This window comes from Nelusetta ayraudi, unplaced genomic scaffold, assembly GCF_046127955.1.
Source record: "Nelusetta ayraudi isolate G7.1 ecotype Tasmania unplaced genomic scaffold, CSIRO-AGI_Nayr_v1 ptg000011l, whole genome shotgun sequence".
NCBI classification, from domain to species: domain Eukaryota; kingdom Metazoa; phylum Chordata; class Actinopteri; order Tetraodontiformes; family Monacanthidae; genus Nelusetta; species Nelusetta ayraudi.
Genome location: NW_027466061.1, coordinates 9,750,454 through 9,774,594, shown reverse-complemented (window position 1 = coordinate 9,774,594; position 24,141 = coordinate 9,750,454). Strand labels below are relative to the sequence as shown.

At 46.4% G+C, this 24,141-nt stretch overlaps 1 protein-coding gene across 1 annotated transcript in view; it reads right to left on the bottom strand.

The window, feature by feature from the left end:
* gpr158b (G protein-coupled receptor 158b) overlaps positions 1–21,046 on the bottom strand; it is a 43,467-nt gene extending 22,421 nt beyond the window's left edge. The window contains exons 1-3 of the mRNA XM_076020706.1: positions 19,402–21,046; positions 15,705–15,810; positions 1,077–1,179 (exon numbers count right to left, since the gene is read on the bottom strand). Coding sequence (XP_075876821.1) covers positions 1,077–1,179; positions 15,705–15,810; positions 19,402–20,237 — 1,045 coding nt within the window. The 5' untranslated portion in view covers positions 20,238–21,046. The remainder of the gene's footprint in view (positions 1–1,076; positions 1,180–15,704; positions 15,811–19,401) is intronic.
* Between the last annotated feature and the right edge of the window lie 3,095 nt (positions 21,047–24,141).

Genomic DNA, 24,141 nt, shown 5'->3' with positions numbered 1-24,141 from the left:
TGAAATAATCTAAAGCATCCAATTTATTCTTAAATTGGCATTTTACCGTCTTGATTGTCTTGATTGTTTAAGTTGCGGTGGCTTTCTTCCAATTCCAACTTGGAAAGAAGCATTTCCACTTGTTTGAAGGATTTTTCTTTTAGTGGGACAAAACTGGGAAGCATGATAAACCACGGAAGCAAACAAAAAGGTAGAAATGCGTAGACACAGGAAGTGACTGCAAGCCTAGTTGCTGCTAAAGGGATTAGCATGGATTCTAAAGTTGCCCATTGGTCTTTTTCACATAAAAAGAAGAACAATACTGTAGGCTTTTCTCTTCATTTTACTCCAAACTCAGCTTTGCAAAAGGCCAAGGCGCAATACTGGCTAGCTGCCCGATGCTACAAGTGGCTTACTAAGGAAGTAACTGATTTGTTCGCTCAAATAAACAGGTTTTTCCAACAATTTCCCAAGTTTGCCTCAAAGGTTTTTTGAATGCATTAACAGATGGACTTGTGCGATAAACTCGCCGGATGTAGGAAAGGTTCCATCTGGCCTGCCAGCCTTTGAATTGCTGGTGAACTCTGCAAATCTCCCCACCGTGGGATAAATAAAGGTCTTCTTCTTTTTCTTCTTACATATGTATTGGAAATACATGTTGAGTGTCTGCAGTGGTTTACCTTCAAATTGTTTGACTTTGTGGGTGAAAAAGTTGAGGTGTTATTTATGTTATTAATTGATGTTGCTTTTTTTTTCGCACTCACTTTATGGAGCTGTTTCGCACTCACTTTATGGAGCGTTTCATCCCAGCAGGTCTGCGACTCGCAGGCCACCTGCAGTTTCCACCGGAGCGCACAACCGAAGCAACAAAACGCTCCCGAAACGAGAACAGTTGTAATCCCTTCACTGAAGTTTTATACCCTCTCAAGCCCCCGGAAAACCCATTTGAAAAGAGGAATTTCAAAACAAATGTGCAGCTGTCAGCTGAAAGGGCTTTCTCTTCAAAAGATTAAAAGTTCTCATCTGACAAGTTGCTTTTCAAAAAAAGTATTTTATTTATTTATTTTTGTTATATCACAGAGGGATTTGTAACCTACTTTTGTATCCGTTGAGGGCCACTCGGCTGGGATGGTAGAATCCCCTCCTGCATTGGCACTTGTACTTGTCCAACACAAATCCATGGCCAACGATGGGGGTGCACTGGGAGAAGGGAAAGATGCAGAGGAAGACGAGAGGGGATTATCAGCCAGGAAAAGCAACTCTTCTGTTGCTGTAAACAGGAGTCTGAGCTGAGGGAGAGGGAGGACGGCTCAGCCAGTGAAGTTCTCCTTCACCAGTTACAGTCAACAGATTTTGTTGAACGTGTCTTGAAAAAACGGCCTGCAGTGCTGAGACTGATAAGATTTAAATTAAACTGACCGGACCAGGACCGGACAACTTCCCCCCGTGTCAAAGTCAGGGGCCCAGTCCGGCCCAGCAGGTCATTTCATGTGTCTCACAACACGCCCCAATAAGTGTATGTGTATGTGTATGTGTGTATGACTGTCGTTCAATAATTGTTGCATTAAAGCATCCGTAGAATACATAATCACTTCTTCATCAAAGCATCCTCTGGTGTTTCCATGTCAGCAGAGAATTCTTCAACTAGTAGCGGCGAGAAATGCTCACAACGATTCCCAAATGATCAGAAAGCACAAAGGAAATTCAACGACAGTTGTTGTTATCTTTGAAGGATAGAATGATGTGGGATTCCCATGCAATGCACAAGTATTGAATAAATAATGATGATGTTACCACTGAGTGAAAGTGGATTCAACATCCACCTGGTTTCAACTCTGAGGAGCCACTTTAAGAAAAACAACACGTGACCGCAGTGGAAGGACCTTCCGACCAGAACATCAAGCAGCAAAATCCATTGAAGACAAACTGAAGCTGACAAACACTAAACACTAAAACACACACACACACACACACACACACACACACACACACACACACACCAGGGCAATGACGTAACCTCAGCCGAGTTAATTAAATATGCAAATTAGCAAGTGTTAACAGCGTGTCGGCAGGAACTCAGGGCGGCGATCATGTCATCATCTGGAGGAGAGAAAAAAAAGAACGAGAACGGAGTAAACATCTCATCTCAGCCGCTGGAGGGAAAACAGAAGGATGGTTGTGTTAATTGTTCTCTGCACACATTATTAATGTCTGTAATATTTCTGGCTCAGCGTGCAACAACATGCCTGCGGACTCGACGACACACTGCTGGCTCCCGGAAGGAGGCTTCGTGTGTGTGTGTGTGTGTGTGTGTGTGTGTGTGTGTGTGTGTGTGTGTGTGTGTGTGTGTGTGAGAACATTGAGTGGAGATCCTGACGGATGGTTGCTATAACACTGACATGTTGCTGTCTGACCACTTGAATACTTATGAATATTAATATACATATAGAACTATATAGAGCTTATATAGACAAAGACTTTTACCGCCGTCAGGCTCAGTCCATTGTTAGCTTCCACTTTCTTTTTTGTTCAATTCCGCTGTTGAATCTCGTACTTCACCGCGCTCACAGGCTCTTTCCAGCAGCATGAAGCAGCAGACGACCCACTTGCAAAGCAGTGGCAGGCGTAGGGGGAAATCACAAGGCTCTGCTGAGCTACAGGGAAACTAATTAATATCTAAATTAAGAATTATGGCTTGTTTGCAGATTTTAAAAGGGCGCTTGCGTAAATCCGGCTATGCGTCCGTAATGGCGGGACGCACCCTGACGACCCTCCACCATGAATACGGTGAACAAACGCACATTTCTCCACACTAAAGCAGAAGCTGAGGGGCGAATATGGCACGAAACGCTCATGAATTGTTCAGGATGTCGCATGCTAACGGAGGAAACAGTGCGCCTCCTCGGGTAAGGCCATCCTGGGAGGGGCAGGGCTATATCTGTACCCAGACACTGATGAGGCAAGATTTTTTTTCTCCTGTTCAATATGAGGAGGGATTGAGTTTGCAGAATCCAGACATTAAACCTGACCATAACCCTGCAAAGGGCACTCTTTAACTTCTAGAGCAGGGTCTCTCAACCTTTTTGAGCCACAGCAGCTTTGAAAAAATCCCGTATGACATCACCAACCCAAAAATATTATAAATATATGACACCAAAAAAAATACACTTTTAAGCCTAATAATGACAATATAGTCTCTTAATTCATCTATACTCACTCAGTGTGAAACTTGGGCCTGTTTAGATGCACATAAAGCTGATTTTTAGGAATTGAGGCAGGAAAATAGGCTCACATTCCTTTTAAAGCACAGTCACTCCCCACAATGGAATGTTATTTTTTTCTTAGACCAATTAACTGAAATTGGATCATTTTTGACAGTACACCTGACATTATATAACATTACACTAGTGTGCAGTGGCACAGTGGTTGAAAAACACTGTTCTAGGAGATGCAAGACGTGAGTGACTTTGGGAACATTTTTAGTTTTCACATGATTCCTTTGCCATTTAAGATTTAGTTTTTATGTGGATGTAAAATGTGATCAGAGAATAATCTTGGCATCAGAGGAACATTCATCTCCATTTGGCCATGAAGACATTAGTAATGATGAAATTCTCACTCGTCAACCAGCACATGGCACAGTGTGAAAACAACTTCAGCAAGTCGCTGCATGGAACCAAGAAACAAAGTGACTCAGACGGCCTCGTGTAACAGCACAACAAGAAAACAACTCATTTTATGTAAATTATCACAGTATTGCATGTAATGAGATGCCAAGTGGCCAGATGTGGTTCCTCGCCCTATGAAGCGTTAACATGTAACCCAATTCCAAACACGTTTGTGCTTGCAAACTCAGTCGTAACTCTCCAAACCTCGTGTTATTTAGCAGAAAAATTAAAAGGATCCTTTAAGCCTCCCCATTTCCCTCTGGCTCTCACTTGAAAAACTCTGCATGCCAAAGCCTCCCTCAGAACTTGGGCACAGATATGATGTTTTCCGCTGCTGACAAACAGCCCCAAATCTCTAAACTGGGAGCTCGGCAGCTCAGGCTAGGAGCTGCGGAGGGAATAAAATGCCTTAGCTCGCCCGCAAGTGGTTGACAGAATAAACAGATCACAGTAATTCATCGCTCCAGTGTGGCACCGCTGATGACGAGCAGGCAGTGGAGTCAAAGGAGGCGTGTTCTCACTTGTTGGAGGGAATGTGTTTCATCAGGAGGCGACTGAGAGCTGGACCGCTCCTCCATGTTAGCAGCAGAAACTCAAGCTGCATGATAAACATAAAAATAGACGTTACCGCATTTAAAAAAAATAAATGACTGAGTTATTTGGATGGCTGTGTGTATTAATCCCATAATTACCAATGTTTTCTAATTGGAAACACGTCTCTGTAGAAGTGAGTCTAGTCCTAGCCATCAGCCCTTTGTGATGTCATAATGGATATTAGTGACACCAACTTGCTATGACGGCATCCAAGAGTGTAGAAGGTGCAACAAGGCGTCAGTCTTAGCAGGAGGCTGTAAACAGAGGGCTAAATACGCTGTTTTTCGGAGGTCAGTAGAGCTTTAATGACAGTCATGGCGCTTTCTTCGGCGAGTGCTGAACTCTTTGGAATATGCCTTTGGAATAATGCAACATTGCAGGTGACACATCTAAACCCCGCAGGACATCTGCAAAAGTTTCATGACCAACAGGTTCATTGGAAATGCATGACATCTCCCACAGGAGACGATGACCGTAAGCGTTTAATATTAAAGCCTGCAACCCCGCAGGAAATAGGAGGAGTGTGGGGGTTGGGGGGGGGGGGGGGGGGTGGAGCAGAGGGCGCCTTAAAGCCACTGTTGCCTCTTCCCCTATTCCGTCACCACCAACGCTGGCTGGAGGAGCAGGTGGCGAGCCCACAACTCAGCCTCCTCCTCCTCCTCCTCTCCTTTTTCTTCCTCCTCCTCCTCCTCCACTCCTCTGCCTCCCAAAGCGCAGAAACACTGTTGGAGTCCAACCCTGGAACCTCCAACATCTGCCAAGTCCACGACAGAGAGAGGATAGATAGATAGATAGATGGAGATAGATAGATAGATAGATAGATAGATAGATAGATAGATAGATAGATAGATAGATAGATAGATAGATAGATAGATTAGATGGATAGATAGATAGATGGATAGATTTTTCCTGACGTTTCATTTGATAAAAAGCTGCGAACACGACAGTGAGATGGGAGTCGGCAGCCGAGGGAAATCTGAAGAGTGGAAGGAAGAGGAGGGAAAGAGAAGACGGAGAGCACTCTGCGTCCCTCCGAGATCTATAAATACACTAAAAGCATTAAAGACTAAAAGCATTACAATCACTCCGTCCCCTGAGCCCAGAGTCCGTCTGCTGCTGCTGCTGCTGCTGCTTCACAAGACTATCAACCAATGAGAAAAAAACAAAAAAAGGCGTTAGTCTGCAGAGAGGAGACCCCCGAGCCTGTGAGCCTGCGAGCCGCTGCTCCGTCAGTGCACGGAGCCAAAACACCAATGCGTTGTGGGTAATCGATCGGCTCTCCTCTGGGCTTTCTGAGTCACGGGCTGCAAGGGGCGCCACGTGGACACCGCCGCCGCCACTCATTTCTCCTGCGTCCGAACAGGAAGTGAAGGTGACGCGGTCTTAGGAACTGTCATGTTCTGTGTTTACTGTTTTACTTTTGAAATCTGTTTATTCTGTTGTCAGAGTCCTCAGTTTTGCTTCCTGTGTGTATTTCTTGACGTCTGTCACCTGTCTCTCGTTGTCAGGCAGGCCTGCCCTTGATTGTTCTCACCGGTGTTCCCCTGCCCCAGTGCCTAAACAGTCCTTTGCTGTGTCTCAATTCAGGTTCTGCATCCTTGAAGTACGCATTTTGAAAGGAAGTTGCGTCATAGTTGCGCGAAGGCTCGTCCCAATTCCCAAGGGTGCTTAGGACGCTCAAAATGCGTACTCGGAAATACGCACTCGTTTTAGCCGAGTCCAAGGATGCACCGCTACTATCCTTCGCGTACTTGTGTATCCCATGATGCTTTGCGTGCTGCTGCAAAGCATCGTAGGATCCTGGAAAGTCAGCAGAAATTAGCGGCATGTACTGGCAAAGACACGACATATAAATTTAAATATTGAAGTTTCACGTAAAGTTTCCAGTTTTTAACATAGGATTTTACTTATTTGATCCTCCAACGGCATCGTTAGATGGCGAACCAATGGTTAGCTTGATACTATAAAAACGTCACTTCCGGGGTTGGCCAGCCGGAGGGAACGGCGGTGACGAAACAAGGAAATACGCCGAAGGCTAGACCGTCCCGAGTGGTTACCGGGGAGGCGGGGTTTGGTCCATCCTTCTAGGCTGGGAAGTCTAAGAACGCTTCCTTCAGACGGAGGACACTCGGCCTGAAGGGTGCAGACCCTGAATTGAGACACAGCACTTGTCTCCCTTTGTTTTTGTTGGTTCATCGTTTTCTGTCCAGGTTCTTGTCCTGCTGTTTTCACCAAAGTGTTCAGTTGCTCTCCGGGGTGTGGTTACGTCTTTTTTTGTACTGGCCTTGTCTTTTTTTTTCTTTTTTTTTTAAAGTCACCCAGTGTGTTTCTGTTTCTGTCATGGGCACCCTTAGTTTAGTTTTGTTTATAGTTTAAAATAAACCCTTGTTGCACATCATTGCCAGTAGTGCAGTGTTTTAATGATGCAATAACCAGACAGTGTGGTCAATAATCAGAGTAGTAACTGTATTTTACTCATCGCCAGCCGTGACGACTCATAAACTCTGGCTGAACAACTTTGCTCCCGGTCGTTCCGTCACTGGGGAAGCTGACCGACTGACCAATGACATGTTCGGCAGTGAACCCGCAACCTTTGAGTCCATTCTGTCACGATGGCTCCTGGATGCCCCGCCACCGTCAGTCAGTCAGTCTCACTCGGCACTTTGAGACTCACACCAACACACACACACACACACACACACACACACATCTGGGCTGGTGGTCCCCAGCTCCCTGCCTGGACTTCGCTCAATTAACCCTTTAAGCGCCATCATTTTTTCAAGAAAATATTCAATTTTGATATCAAGATTTCAAATGGATGTGACTTGAAATTGGTTAGAGATAAAGCCATACTGGGTGACACGGTGGCGCAGTGGTTAGCACTGCCGCCTCACAGCAAGAAGGAAGGTTGTGGGTTTGATTCCAGGACTGGGACCTTTCCGTGTGGAGTTTGCCTGTTCTCCCTGTGTCTGCGTGGGTTCTCTCCGGGTACTCCGGCTTCCTCCCACAGTCCAACAGACTCAGCCATCATCACAGTAATTTACAGGGTGACCGCGAACCTCCCTGCTGCCTCCACCAGCACTGGCTGGGCGCTTCCTCCCAGAGCTTCTACCACGTTGATCACTAATTCCCCACGCCCTCCGTCACCATTAGTGGTGTTTGAGCACTCCTGCTTCCCCCACCACATCCCCTCATCCTCATTCTCCCATTACTCCCACTACACCCCGGCCACGCTGAGGCCAAGCATGTGCTGCTTGGTGACTGTCGTGGCGCATGGACTCGCTGCCGCTGCGTGAAGACGCACCGGCACACTTCGCTCTAACCCGTCGTCCCGACTGAACATCATCGTCAGAGTGCGAATATTCCTCTTCGTTATCTGAGTCAGACATTACTTGACGAAGTACTTTGTCAACGAACAAACCTCTCGGCAATGTGTTCTCGGTAAAATTTGCTGTCTTTCTCTCCGCTCCCACTACAACCACTTCCTTGTCTCCTCGACTGAGGCTTTCTCCCTCTTTCCTCCGAAATCAAAAGTGGAAACTACTTTTAGCACCATATTTGCCGCTATGGCCTGCTTAATTCAGCAATGAGGCTTGTCGCATTTTTGCGACCATGGCGCCTAAAGGGTTAAGATCCAACTGCCGCTGCCACCAATGACTTGACACGCTCTTACATTCTGCCGTGGCAGCCGGCGAGCTGCGGCGACAGATTAGAGAGCTGATGGAACTTCCGCTCTCTCTCTCTCTCTCTCTCTCTCTCTCTCTCTCTCTCTGACGACTGTCCCTCTCCCGCCATTCTCGTCCTCCACCTCCTCCTCATCCTATATACGTCCACGTCCTTCTGCTCTCCTTCCTCGCTTTCTGCTCGGCTGGCGTGTGTCAGCTGTCCGACTCCAGATTGGAGAAAGAAAAGCAATCGTCTCACCAGGAACTCAGCAGCCTCCAGTTTTAAATAACTCCAGCGCAGAGTTTATTTTGTGGGTTTATTGACGATGGTTGTGTGGTTGAAACCCATGAGAAATTTTCATGAGACAAAATCCTTTTTTTTTTTCAAGCTCACTCTTCCCAGACTCTCCTGTGAGGTGAGTTCAGTGACTTCATCCTCCCCTGAGAGCTCGTAGAGACAGCCAGAACCGCGTTAATTTAAAATGGGAGATTAGGGACCAAAACCTTCCCCTGGGTTAAGGAACACTGAGCACAGTCACACTCGTAACGATAGCCGATCAGGATGCCAGTCGCCCGAAGACAGAAGCACAACAAACAAGAGACAGAGATATTTTGAAGCACAAAGTCACAAAGAGATCAGAAGTGGATTTTTTTTTTTTGGCTTGTCGTTGTTGAAATAAGCAGCATCACTTCTATGTCAGCCACGTCCCTTGACATTGGTTTGGAGGGTCAAGACTCTGCCGTGGAGGTTTTGTTGGTACTTGTTCGACTTTTTAAGTTGCTTCCGGCTTAAAGGGTTTTTCAGCGTGAGCCGTCCTCAAGAGTGCCCTTAAAAGAATTCTCCAGTTCCAGAACTGCATTTTGAGGGCAGCTATTTCACTTTTGCAGTTGTGGATTCTGCAAAAACATAAGTTTTTAAAACTCCGAAGTAACAGCAGACTTTTAGGTTAGCATCAAAACAGGGGCCTCGGCAGCGACCTATCAAGACAGTTTTGCACATCAAAGCAAGACAGACGCACAGCGAAAGATTGAGCGAGAAGCCAAGGTGTTTGTTTTTTTTCCCGGTAAACAATCGTGGATCCGGCTGAGCTGTAAGCGGAGCGTCAAGTTCATCCTGCTGCCGCTCTGAATGCTGGCAGGAAACTAAAGCTGCTCTGAGAGGGATTAAGGAGTGAGGCAGCGCACAGTCAATGTGCTGTATGCTATACTTCTTCTTAACAAGATCACAGGCCTGCAAAAACACACACACCAGGAAAAGAAATACACAAACCCTCAGCCAGTGGGGCCACAACCGTGTAATGGCTCCTGTGCACTGCAAAGCGCTCTCATTCTCATCACTCATCACTCTGCGCATTTCCACCACACTGTAATCAGAACCCGATCTGTTTTCAAGCCAGTTTCCATCAATAGATAATGCAGATCGGGGACTTAAAGGCACCATCGTGTAAATTTTGTGGGGTTCTGTCCAGAGTTTTGACCATCGTAGCTAACCTGCTTACTAACGAAGCACTTTACTGTGCATTTAATGACTTGCATTCAAACAGTTCAGAGTCAGTTATCCAGCAGCAGCCGATCACCGTCATGTTAAGGCTGTCACTGCATTCAAGGTCCTTCTTGTGGCATAACAAGCACTATAGGGAGCTGGTGGTTCTCCTGTGATGGTGCAATGTGGTGGCTTCAGCTGGGATGTGAGTTGCATCAGAATCACAGGCAGAGGTCAGAGGCTCGGCGCTGCAGGCTGTTCCGCGATCACTTCGCCGCCACCTCCTACGCTCCACCCTGAACCGAAGCAACGCAACGCTCCAACTTTACCACTGGCACAACAGTTCATCCCAGTCAGCCGCTGTGTGGAAATGACCGAGTTTTAATAAAGAGAATGAATTGAATATGCAGCTTCAAGTCATTATTTTCTCAGAATAATGCAAATTCATGCTATTATTCTCCCCGTGGCTTCCCGCATCTGAGCCAAAATTAAACTGCAGTGTCTGTACTGTAAACTACAGTAAATCCAAAGTTTGTTTACCTGCTGTTGAACCATTTTATCGGGGGAGGGGCTGACAGCAGGGGAAATAACAAAGACAAACACTGGCATGTCCCCCGTTTGATGATGAAAAGGAATAGAAATGCTTTTAAAAGCACACATGCACGCGTGCCGTGCCAACTGGTGCGCGGTTGCACTGTGTCTCGCAACAACTTCCGATCGTCTTCAAACTGCTCAGCCTCCCGCTCCCTGAGGACAGACACACAACCGCTGGCAGCACAAAACACAGAGGGGAAAGAAGCGAAGCAGACAGAGACACGTTGCTGCTGCAGCTGCAGCAGAACAGCTTGTTTTCCCGTCTCTTCAGCTCCTGGAGTCAAACCCTTTTAGTTAGCGTGCCAGAGATGAAGCAGGTCCGCTTGCCAGACAGATACAGAATGTCATGTCTCAGGACCAAACCTCAAATCTGCATCTGTTTTCTGCCTAAAGGCCAATTATCAGCAGCGTTCCTCTAGGGCTGCTTCATCTCATCCCACTTGTCCTCACAAAACTTTGAGCGATAACTCTCCACTTTCACTGCAGTGAGTAGAATCGGGGAAAATAAAAATAGACAAAAACTAATTGAAGCTGTTTTGTTTTTTGTTTTGTTTTTTTTTTTTGGGGGGGGGGGGTTCTTTATAGGAAAAGGGTCCCAACTGAGACCTGATTCTAAGAAAAAATGAAGGAAAAATGCTGGGTGTTAGCTGCCTGCTAATCCTGATTTTGCCTTTGACTTCCCACATATTTGGAAGGAAGCAGACAAAGGTGCCATCAGAGAAGGTGGAATGATTGGTGCCCTTGTTGACATCACAAAGGTCCTACATCAATGAGTGTTTTCTTACACATTTTCAAGAAAACACCTGAACCAAGTAAAAATAAGTTGTGTTTTTTTTTTCCCGGTTAGTTAATTGACAGGAGACCAAAGAATTACATGGATTGTTTAAAAAATGTAAATGTAAATTCTGCAAAATATATGACTTTCAAGTCCACATCCTCTAAAGACCTTCCGGTTAAATGAGGGCACAGCAGGACCACTTGCACTTTCAGGAAATTAATTTTTCAGAGTAAATAGTCTCCATGGAGAGCAGCTGATGTATGAAATAACGGAACTGCTGCCGCTGCATGAAGGCACCTTTTAAAATACACATTTAGCAAAGAACCCTGCAGTCTAGGTCAATAGTAAAAGCTTCCCAGATGTTGCTGTGCCTTTTGAAGGTGAAGGTGTAAAGGTCTGTCTGCTGGGTTCAAGTTAAGCTTTTATAGCCACTTCCTGTTTGAGTTTCAGAGTCTCGTCCTCCTTTGTGTTGTTTCTGAAATTTACTTCCTGTCCTGGCATTTCCGCCTTTTGTAAAAGCCCTAATGTGCCTCACCTGTGTATCATTGTCTCCTCACCCTGGTCTTTATTTAAGCTGTGCTCCGTTTCCCTTCTGTACTGGATCATCTTCTCTATTCTACCAGAATCCAGCGACCTCCACCGCGTTTTTTTTTTTAACCGGTGTTGAATTTTTTGAGTCTGACTCAAGTAATAAAGCCTTTGCCCGAGTCTGACCGCTTCCCCCCAAATTCGATTTAGACTTCATTAAAACAGCTTTAATGACATCTCTCTGCTCTGTGGGTCCTGCCTGCTTCGGCGCTTATGATACCTGGGAGAGGTTAATGGTGTTAGGAGAGAGCTGAGAGACAGAGAGACGGCGGTGAGGGTTACGGAGGGGAGGGGGGAAAAGCCACTGGAGGCGGCAACGTTTGGATGAAAATCCATGGAAACAGAGTGTGGGAAAGAAGGAAGCAGAGGGGGGAGAGAAACGGTGAGGGTTACCCTCCTCAGCCGTCGCAGAGGCTTGTGCTCATTAGCAGAGCTCGGCTTCCCAGGTGCCTTTATCTCCGGCAGCACGTTTTCTCAGAGCATCGTGTTAGGGAGCCATCGTCAACACACACACACACACACGTTTCAGTGCAAAATGCACTTCACACACATTTATTAGTACTTAAAGAACATTAATAAATTGGGATGGATTCAAATCAGCCACTGATCCAGTCCTGCTTCAATTATATAAGACCCGGTGACTTATGTAAGACGCTTCCCCTACGATGGACCATCCATAATGCATGAGGCCTTGTGTTTGGTTCACAATGACACACGACTTCGTCCACGTCCCTCCAAGTATCTGGGCAGACCAGAACGAAGAAGAAGAAGAAGAAGAAGAAGAAGAAGAAGAAGAAGAAGAAGAAGAAGAAGAAGAAGAAGAGGCAAATGGATCAGAGAGAGAGAGAGATTGTGAATAAAAGGATAAAGACCCAGTGTCTTGGCAAAAGGATGCTGAACTGTGAGCTGGAAATTTCACACTAATCCGCCACCATGACAAATTATTTTTTGTTTAGCTTTTATTTTACGGACTGAGGCCCATTTTCCCCAAATTTCATACAGTAAACAGACACATCAACCAGTCACGATGGCTGAGCGGAACAGATGTCACATCTCCCACAGCTGCAACAACAATAACAATGGCTGACAAGCTCAATGTCTGTTGTCTCACAGCCAGTGATGTCGGACCCATGAGGTGTGAATTGAAGAACCATTTTTTCAAACTGCCTCCGACTGCCAGGAACCCTCACCCTCTGCTTTGTATGAAAAGGGGGGGGGGGGCTATTCTATGTTTGAATTTGCGTCACGCAGAGCTGCGTTGTTCGATGGCTGAACCAACAGAAAAGGATGCAAAATGCAGAATCTGTTAATTGAACTGACTGGATGGCTGCTCTGGTCCACCAGCAGGTAATTGGGTCTGACCGGTGGAGGAGGTTTGTGTAACCTTTAAAGCAGGCGTGGGCAAAGTTTTTGACTGGTGGGCCACAATGGGTTCTAAAATTTAACAGAGGGGCCAGACTAAAAACAGATGGATGGAGTGTTTTGGTGACCCACCTCATAGGAGAAAGGAATATATCATGGTATATGTAGAAAACATGTACTTTAATGTCAACTGAAAATGAACAAAAGCGTGACAACAAAATATCTGTCTTTGAAGCCCCACAGTATGTAGCTCTTTATTGAAATGACTCTTAAAACACTGAAAAAACAGATGAAATACAGCTATTTTTCTATGTACTTACTATCAATATAATATCTCCACGGGCCACATCCTGCTGTAGATTTTCTGGGGTGCACACAGTTTTCAGATGCAAATCATTTTCAGAAAAGCTTCATCTTGCTAATCTAATCTCATCAGCAATGTTTTAATATGGTGAAACACTTCCTTTTCTTTTATTCTTTTTTCTTTCCTTTCTTTTTTTTTTTTTTTACAAAAGTATACATTGGCAGCTGCACAACCGCCTCCAGTTTGGCTGCTGTTTTGAGAACAAACTATAAGGCAGAATAAACAACCGAGAGGAAGGCGAGTGAAGGAAGGAGAGTGAAGGAAACTCTCAGTCCTGACGAGGAGAGAAAAACTCTGACGCTTTGTCGCATTATGGGAGACGTTTGGTCATAATCTCCTCTTTCTCAGTCGCCGCCTCAGGGTGTGTTTGTACTTGATGGGGAGAGCAATGAGGCTCGCACCCACTTTTCCACAGACCATTTCACAAAAATTGTATTTAGCAGGATTTTATTTTTGTTTTTTGGGTTGTTTTTTTTTAAGTCCACAAAAAGCAGATTTTCTTGCACGGAAACTGCAGCCCCTTATGACATCAGAGAGGGGCTGTTTAGTGAAATGTGGAGCTAGCAAAAAGGAAGAAGGATGATTTTTTTTTCTCATTTTTTGAGAATTTCTTCTTGCCTTTCTAGTCACAATCAGTCTTGAGACATGTCCTTAGAAAACGTCGGCAAAGGCCAGTCTTTAATTTTTCTTCCTGTAGCACACTTCAAAAGAATTTCCGCTTAACCATAACAACGATTATATTAGCGGTGCAATATAGTGTGGAATTTTTCATAACAACTGCTCTCTTGCAGCGCTTTTCTAGTCACAGCTTTCCATGAAAGTCGGCACGGTTGGTTGGACAGACGTCCCTCTGCTCACTGACACAAAACCACCAGCAAGACACACACCATCTGCACAGTCGCAGCAAAACCCAACGGAGCCACACTTCCATCGGGGGCGGGGCCCAGATTCCACCAGTCGGATGGCGTCAGACAATAATTGTGACTTTGCAGACCAAAGCCTGTGCCGCGAACACGGAGACCCACTGTGTCTCCACTTTCAAGACAGACTGCGGTGGGTGTGTGTGTGCAGACAAAGAGCACGGTCAATTATTCACCAAATCCTGCTGCATTCCATTTCGCCACATGTTTTATACATCAGGTGGACGGCGACATGCCACACCCACCCACCCGCCCTAGCAGCCTCGCCAGAGTTAGAGAGGCCTCCGGCGGTGGATTGGACAAAAATAACACAGCGGCGGCGGTGACGTGAGGTAGGCAGGACACGCACATACACACACACACACACACACACACACACACACACACACACACGATGCATGGCTGCAACTGATTCCATCATATAGATGAAAATGAAGGAGACTTTCCATTGTCATCGATCCTTATCTTCTCAACACACTAAACCAGGGGTGTAAACATACGGCCCGCGGGCCGGATCAGGCCCGCAAACTGTTTTTTTCCGGCCCGCGAGATGATTTTGCAAAATATAAAAACTGCAATTTTTCAATGAAAGAAAGTGCCATTCTAAATGTGTCCACTTAGTGTCGCAATATCGTTTCTGCTTCGCAAACAAACTCAATACTGGGGCTGAGCAAATCGGCCACTCACGTCTCCTATTGGCTGCCCTCATTGCCCCAAAATGTCTCTGTCGAAACAGACAAAGCTGATGCAGAGCAGTGTTGCCAACTTGGCGACTTTCTCCCCCCAAAAAGTCGCTATTCTCCCCATAGCAACTTTTTTTTTTTGTCAAAAGCGACTAGCGACAAATCTAGTGACTTTTCCTGGTGTTGTTACATTGCAATCAAGTGCAAATTGTCAATTATGCAAATTAGATGATGAGGTCATTTGGCGACTTCTAGCGACTTTCAGGACAGCCAATAGCGACTTTCCTTACTGAGGAGTTGGCAACACTGATGCAGAGTGCAGAGTGCTCAAAGAACACGGACAAAGTAAAACAAAGAAAACAACTGGAATTTGTTGTTATTTTTACGTTATCACCATACCATGATTTTACCGCTCCGACCTGCTTGGGAATAGATTTTCCTCGATGTGGCCCGTGAACCAAAATGAGTTTGACACCCCTGCACTAAACTCAATGCGCACAATCAGACACCAACGCACACACATTCAGACTCGCCCAAACAGCCTCAGTTTAGTCCAGCCCAAAATATCTAGGAAGCTTAACATGAAATCACAGTGAAGGGTAAGAGGAAACGCCACCAGTCCCATCATAATAACGGATGATCAGCCACATTTGCTACGACATGTTTTGGTCAGACGGTTGACTTGCTTGACATCGTCTATAGCAGTTTGCAACCTAACAATCAAAACCTTGTTAATGTACGATCCAGACATTCTTAACTCCCCCCTGAGGGAGTGAATTTATACATTTTATATGTAATCAATCAAATTTAACAACTTTATTCTCATTCTACATCATTTTAAATTCAACTTCATTGCACAATAAAACCTGCCTGCCTTTGCCCTCCGAATGTCCTGAGTTTCGTTTTTTCTGTATTTTTTGTTCAAGCTGTGTTTAGTGACGGTAAAGAATCATCCGAATGTGCATGAACTTCATTTTAAGTGAGGTAAAATGAAAGGTTTTTCCATGTTTCCATCTTTCGACTCACTTCCATGCTGGTGAGGTTGCAGCGGTGGGTCCCAGCAAACCAGCCGCTGGCGGAGCACTGGTCGATGTCCACATCCTGCAGGTTGACATCCACCCGAACAACGCCCCTGCGGGAGAGGGGACAAAAAGAGGGTGAGGAGTGCAGAGTCAGGGGATGAGGGAGATAAAAATCACAAGAGACAGTGGTTCAAGGAGGAAAAAATCAAGGAGATTGGGATAAATGACAGCTGAAATGTAAGACGAGAAGGAGGAGAATAAAGGAAGCACTGGAGTGTAAGAAAGGTGACAAAGGGAGATAAAGGAAGGTACCAGGGGCAAATAGGAAGAAGAGAACAGAAAAGGTCGAGCAGACCTGAGTGTCCCAGGAAGGAGGGAGGAAGGTGGAAGAGGAGAGGAGCAAGAGATGATCAGAAAATGGCGAGAAACAGCGAAATGAGAGAAAGGATTTAATGAAACTGGTTATATGGTGCTGCAGAATGAGCTTTTGAATAAGGCTTGAAGAGGTTTAGAACCACAAATAGTTTTGCTGTAGCAATTGTTGTTGTAACAATAGGCAGCAGCCTCACAGTCACTTTATAAGCCTCGGAACTTCATCCATTTTTATGATGCCAACACTTGAGTGCTGAGGCCAGGTGCTGGGGAGAGGAAGTGGGATCAGAAGCAGGCAATTTCACTCTGCTCTGCTTTTAGTCAAGTCCAGATTCAACTGAGAGGACGTGAACTCTGACTGACTTGGTCCACCACTGCTTGTTTTCTCCCTGCAAGCAGAGTTTGTGGACGGCAGGTGGTAGCTCGCTCCTCACCGGAGGTTTTCTTTTCAGTGAGGTATGTGTGCTTGCAAGTATCAACAGCTCACTTCGGTTCAGGGCCTTCAGGCCCTCACCTCCAGCACTGAAATACTGCCAAGGAAATATGACAGCAGCACAGCTCTGGAGAAGAAGGGCCTGTGTCCTGACACCTGTTTCCTCCATGCAAGGGGCGCAGGAAGATTTGCAGCAACTGTTGACATCCAGGGAGTAACAGGAGCAGAGATAAATGTGGGGCGGCCTGATTTGAGAGCCATAACTGGCGCTGTGCAAGCATAAAACTGATCTAAAATCAGATGTCGTTGATCTCTTTTGATGGTGACTTTGTTGTTTTTTTTCTTTTTTTGAGGGTCTTCCCGACGCTGCCGAGCATCACAATCCCCTCATTATCTTCACGCTGTGCTACCGAGCAGCCTCATGATTCGGCCTTAGCCACGCTGCGACCCTCATTTGCACTTTATGATTGTGTTCACAAACGCGGCTTGAGCTGCGCTCGGTTTGCATAAAACTGTGTTCCACACACAACGGGGCTGCAAGGACAGCGGGGAGGCGGAGGCAGGAAGACGAGGGAGAGGTTTTCTTTGAGGTAGAAATTAGAAGACGCTGTGCCACTGACTCCATAGATTGCGCTCTTACGTTCATAGCTTTCTATTTTTAGAAACGTCTACGTCATGAGTGAAGAGCTGTAAGTGTTGCAGTGGAGGAAGGAGGAAAACACGACTTCCGCCAGAGCGCTGTAGCACCTGTACGACGGATTTTCAATGCAGCAGAAGCATTTCAAGTCATACGGAACACACTAAATGTGATGATCTTGTAGTACACAATCCTTGTGAAATGAAGCACATCCATCTTGCTAACCTCCAGTCGAAAGTGGTTACAGTTGGCCTTGATCTTCCATAACCAGTCAGCTCCTATTTAGCTAGGAGCAGCCACAAGGCGGTGTGTATGTCCAGTGTTGCTTGTGCAACAGCAGGAACCTGGTTGAAATGTCCTTTTTAAAAAAAACTCATAGGTCCACTTTGACCGAAACAGACAGAAGATTTATTTCTCTACGCCTTTAAAAGAAATGCTTTCTGTGGACTCTGTGGTGGATAAACACATTTTAAAAATCTGGTGGATTTCATCTGGCTGGCCAGGACCAAACACAGGCTCCAGATTTTCCCTGACACAAGCAGTCGGGTGGACAGACGGACAGGCGGACAGACAGAGAGACAGAACAGTAATATGTCTCCTCTCACGGAGACTGAACTTCAAAGCCAGAAATATGTGAGCCGTTGCAGCAATCTGCATCTGTGTGTAAGGCACACAGCCTGCCATGTAAGATAAAATTGAGGAGAGTGATGAAAGAGATCCTTCGTTGACTCCGAATATATTCACCATCAGGGCCAGCGTGTTCTCTGCAGCGGGACGAGGAGCTCCACCGCAGAGTCGGGGTTGGAGTTACACACTGTTGTCAACAAACCAGTGGTTTTACCCAAGGCAACAAATGTCACCCACAAACCATTTGTCCTACTTAATTATCTTTTTTTCACTCTGGCATAGTTCTGTTGTTGTTGTTGCTGTTGTTGTTGTTGTTGTTGTTGTTGTTGTTGTTGTTGTTGTTGTTGTTAGTGGTGGTGGTGGTGGTGGTGGTGGTAGTGATGGTGGTAGTGATGGTGGTGTTATTTTTTGTAAGTGGGTGTAAAGATGTGGCAAAATGTTGGCTTCTCCTCAGCTTCCAACCAAGTTGTGCACTACTCATTATTATTGCTTGTGTGTGTGTGTGTGTGTGTGTGTGTGTGTGTGTGTGTGTGTGTGTGTGTGTGTGTGTGTGTGTGTGTGTGTGTGTGACTCAGATCCACTTAGGCCCAGGTGAAGGTTTATTGCAGCAGAAATCTGGGCTGGTGTCATGTTTCAGTTTTTGTGAAATGTCATTGTTAATTCATGATTTTAATTGATCTCTGCCAGACACTCTCGGGCTGCAGCCTGTAATACAATATCCTCGGGCAGCTTTATGCAACAATGCATAACTTGCAGCCAAGACACACACACACACACACACACACACACACACACACACACACACACACACACACACACACACACACACACAGATTTCTTCCACCAGCAAACACACAGTCAGATGCTGTGCACAGCTGTGAGTTGACAGGTTTATCCCATGTTCAAGAGACTCAAACCTCACTTACCATTTCTCTGTTTGAAGGCTGTGGTTGGTGAGGACACACACATGAAGTATAAAAAGAGGAATAACATAAGTAACAAATAATCCTGTTCGCACAGCTCTGGTGTGAACAGGATTATTTGTTCACACCAGAGCTGTGATTAAACCACAGCCTTCATTTCGATTGTTGTATGATTTTTGCAATGAAGCATTTGTCTTAAAGATCACAATTGTACCAATTTTTGGATCTGTATTTTTACTCTAAACCCAATGAAGCAGCCCTGTGGGATTAATTATCCAAAAATCAGAAGAAGGAAAAACATATTTAGCCATATGTTTGTGGCTTCTGCATGCAAATGATATCGTGTTGTGAACTTTAACATGTTTGAAAGGGGACATAAACAAGGCGGTCTCAGAGGATGGAGCCAAAACTTAGAGAGTATCCACTAACATGGGAGGTGCATCAGTGCCCTTTGTGACATCATAAATATGTACTAATTATGTCCACGCTTTGTCAAAAAAAAAAGTAAAAAGCAAAATAAGTAGAGGATGGACTTTTCCTATTTCTAGTGATCGCTCAGTGACAGGTGACCGACAGATTGTTGCTGGAAAAAAGTTATACTGAAACGGGACGTTTAAAAACACCTTCAGTCTTCATCACTCTTAGAACCCTTTTGGCTGGAAGCTGTCAAACTCAATCTGTGTTTCTCCTTCCTTCTCTCGAGTCTCACCTGAACTCTGGCGCGGAGTTGCTCTTCAGCCCGTAGAAGCCGGCAGACAAGGTGAGGAGCCAGTGAGGCACGAACGCGCCGTGTTCGCACTCCAGGTACGGCGCTGACCACTTGATCTGGTTCTTGTCCAGCAGGTAACCTCCACTCGGCCCCTCCGGCAACCTCCTGTGCGTGTGCGGTCTCCTGCCGTCCCGGAAGTCGTTGAACCAGTCGGACTCCGGGCTCCGGCTCCTCAGCTGACGGTGCGCGGAGCCGGACAGGTCCTGCAGCACCACCTCCTTCTCGGTCCTGGTCGCCTGGAGGAAGAGGTGAGGTCCTGGCGCGGCGGAGTCCACGTGGAAGGTGAGCACGGCCCTGTGGATTTTTGGGTCGCCCTCCAGGATGCTCTGGACCAGCGCGTGGTACCAGTGTATGTCCCTGTGCGTGCTGTGCTCCCTGGACCTGTTGGCCTGCAGGATCATGTTGAGGAAGTTGGTGGCGTGCGCCACCGTGTCCAGGATGCTGTGCAGGGAGTAGTGCGAGGCGACGTGCAAGCCGCCCCGCAGGCTGCTCAGCTCGTACCTGCGCGAGCAGTTCACCTGGCGCAGCGCCGAGGAGTCCCCGGTGTGCAGGAAGGCGGTCACCACCCTCGGCAGGTCCTCCTCGATCTTGTGCGCCACCACGGCGCGCTCGGTGGCCGCGGCCGGGTAGTAAGTCGGGTGCTGGTCCCGGTTAGTGTTCAGCGTGCTTAAGACCGGCGGGTACTCTCGCTCGCCGTCTGACCACTCCACGTAGCCGAAGTTGGATCCGATGACGAGCCCCGTGTGCAGGAGCAGCGGCACGACCAGCAGAGCCATGGCCGTTGCTGTAGTCGTCGTCGTCGTCTCTCTCTCTCTCTCTCTCTCTCTCTCTCTCTCTCTCTCTCTCTCTCTCTCTCTCTCTCTCTCTTAGTGTGTGTTTTTTACGAGCGCACAGATGGAGCCGCGGACTCCTGGCAAAGCGCGGGGAGCATCACCAAAAAGCAACTCTCCTCCTCCTGCCGCTGACTGGCTGCGTTTGAGTCACTTCAAGAATCACGCACATCGGGGCAATACACACGATCTCACGCCCATGATGGAACTGGAGACGACGGACGCTCCGCGCTTGTTTCGCTCGGAGAAAACTCACACTGTCTGTCGCTTCTTCTCCCCGTCTCCCCTCCTTATTGGCCACGCCAGCCTCCGACGCTGAATCCTCACATCCACCAAACGTCGGCACATTCCGGTACTCTCACCGTTCTATACGCTCCCCTCCCCGAGAGAAGATCCATGTGACGGATAGGCGAGTCGGATGGAGGAGGAAGGGAAGAGAGCGAAATTGTTGCTCCAAGTTCCGTCCCCCTCCCCGCGCCGACAAAATCCTGCCAGGCCACCTGGAAGTGTGTGTGGACCACCGGTGTGTTGATGTGTGCCTATACGCGCGTGTTTCTCAATGCCAGTCTGCAAGGAGGTGGGCGGAGCGTGGGAAAGACCGGAGCTGTCCGGTGCTGAAAGTAACGACCGCAGGAGGGAAACGCGAGGGTGGTGGCTGTGATGATGATGATGATGATGATGATGATGATGATGATGATGATGATGATGATGATGATGATGATGATGATGCCTCCCCCACACCCACCCCCCGCCTCCGACTGGGCCAGATCTAAAATTAGAACGCAACACGGCAGCGTTATTGATACAGGCAGAAGATACTCATTACACCTCCGTATGAACAGACTCGATGCCAAGTTCACACTTGGCATCGAATACAGTCCAACCCCACCTCACCGTCTTTTACTGTCTTTCGAAGGGTTTTTGTTGTTGTTGTTGTTGTTGTTGTTGTTGTTGTTGTTGTTGTTGTTGTTGTTGTTGTTGTTTTGGTGTGCACAGCTGCCCTACGTGTGGACCATTTCCGTTCCTGTTTGAGGTTTCTTCCATCACATTTTGTAACACAGATGACCTTATCTTTAATGCAAAACCAGGAGATGCAGTCTTATTCTGCATACTCTTAATGGTCCACAGTGCAAAATTTAGTGCCATTTAGTGGTAGGACAACATATTACAAACAAGCCCAATGTTAATTTCTATTTGCTGAAGTCCTGCATGATGTGTTTGCAATTATATTCTTTCTCACTTTCTTGTGTGGATTTTTTTAATGTTACTTATATTGTTTCATTTCACTGCTGTTTGATAAAGACAGTGTTTTTCCTAGATGCAGGATATTATAGTTTGCCTTTCCAAACAGTCATTCAGGGCAAAACCAAAGAAGAGCTGCTTTTGAACCACTTTTTTGAAAATGAAACTTTTTCTTCACTCGCTTTTTACTTCCAGACCAATTTTACAAATAGGAATAAGTAGGGGGTAAAGCAAACAATGGCAATTGTTTATTGTATTCAGATTGAGTGCCATTGTGTCTCTGGCTGGTGCACGCATGTGACCGCCTCCATCTTGCTCTGACATTCTCCAGGTCTCATCACGAGTCGGGCCCGGACTGTAAATGGCGGTTGCAGTGTTCCGCTCCACCCAGGGTGACTTGCAGGCCGTTGCCATGGCAGTGAAAGGTGACAAGTTCTCCCCACACTGCCCACCGCTGATGGAGAAAAGTAGCCTGTGTGGCCAGGGGCGCCCACGTGCACGCACACTCACACGCAATCTCGCCGGCGGTCTGTGCTGCATCAGCCTCGTATGTGAATGTGAATGAGGCCGGATATTTATAGGCAGAATGATGTCTTTTTATTATAATTGCTTCAGTGACAAAGTGGCCGTCAGGCTCTGTCGATAAAAGGTGTAAATGTGTCTGAGAAGATGAATTAGGTTGAGGAGAAGCGACAGTAACAGCAGTGGGTGGAGTAGGTGCCCCGTCTTTTCCGTCCTCCTTTACCAGCTGCACTGCCTCTCCTGGCCTGATGAATATTTGATAGGCATTTGCCGCTTCATCTGCATGCTTTACAACTTTGGTCTGTGCAACGGCAACACTGGTAGAGAGGCTGCTGCACCAACTCTGCCTCTCACACGCACTCCCTCCTCAGCTGGAGGTTCCTTAAGATGTTGCAGTAAAGAGCAAAGGGATGGATTAATTCAAGGGGCAGGAAAGGGTTTCTCCCGGGAGGCTTTTCCATTATTTCTTTCCCCTTCTTTTAGCTCCTCTCCCTTGCAGATAAGTGAGTTTGATCTGCAGCACACAGGCTTGGAAACACTGCAATCAAACTGAGGAATTCTGCCAATGTCATTGAGAGCTTGTGAACACAGTTGCAATTTAGCATTATAAAAGCTGAATGTTGGCTCTCCATCTGTGCAAATACAAAAGGATACTGTCAGCTCTACTGAGGCTACTGAAGTTGACAACATTTGGGCAGAGTAGGCGGCTTGCAGCATTTAAAGCTGCATTTTCTCTCTCATTTTTACAATCAAACCAGTTTACCAGGTTCGTCACAGACCATTAGCATGCAAAGATAATTTTCTAAAGTGTCAAATCACCAGATCAACAGCAAACACCTGATTAGCATAGGGCAAAATGGAACAAAAATTGAATCTAAAATTCAATGTGAAAAACACAGGATAGTTTGTCATCTGGAGTTGTCCGGGCAGTTTCACATGAATGCTGCCAACTGCAGAGAGTTGCCAAAAGATTGCCTGGGCTTGTTAATGGAAGTAACAAGGGGGTGAAGGGGTTGTGGGCCTGGAGAGTTGCCCCTCCTCCGCAAAGAGGGGCTAAACTTAACCAGAGTGTGATCATGCTGCGGGGAAATGGTTCAAACGATCCCATCCAAGCATCTGTGTGTCACCAAGCTGGCAGGAAAACCAGATACCATTAAGTGACCAAACAATGGCGTCGCCTCACTCTGCAGTAGTTTGCCACATGCAGAGAAAAGACAAATCAAAAGAGGGAAGCACCACGTGCCCGGGGAGCCATCAAAAATTTAAAAATGTGAAATCATTGTACTTGGGTCGCTCGTTGCAGAAGAAAATATTTTTATTCACCCACTACTGCACAGGTAACAGGCCAGCTGTTTGCAAAAGAAAGAGTGGGGTTTGTTGACGCTCCCTCTGAACAGTCGGCACAAATGACAAACCAAACTCTTTACCTAAGTGAGATGTGACATCGGACTTATGAGGAATTCTGTCGTAGAAAAGTCTAAATAATTTAATCATGTTTGCTGCAGCAGATGCTTCTGCTACTGCTTCTGTTATTGTTGCTGCTGCTGCTGCTGCTGCTGCTGCTGCTGCTGTCTGTGGATATGTTTTGTAAACTATGAAGAATGTTTCTGGGCCTCCATCTGTCTTGTACAAGCGTGGCCGTCACGGTAATCACTAGGGAGTTGCACTTGGAAGATGGGGGGCTTTAATTAGCTGTTCACTATGTGAAAGTGCAGTTGCGTTCAGGTGTCATACGTTTTGACATTTGTGATAACTTGCAACCGTCCTCGAACCTCTCAAGATGATGTTCACAAGAACATAAAAAAGACAGACAAGAGTACTTGAGACTTTGCTGCCCTCCAGCGGCAGTTTGAGTTTACTTTAACTTTCCAAGCACACGCTGCAGGAAATAAGGGGAAAGGGAGCTATCTGGGAATATTTAGTGTGCTGTTGTTGTACATAAAGCTGTATTTATGTCTACATATGTCTACATGAAAATATGTGCATTTTGAGTCACAATATGAAGTGTGCGTGTGAGGTGAAGATTCTATTTACACAAGATAAGGACAAAATTTCGAATGTGAACTTTAAAATGGATGGAAGGATT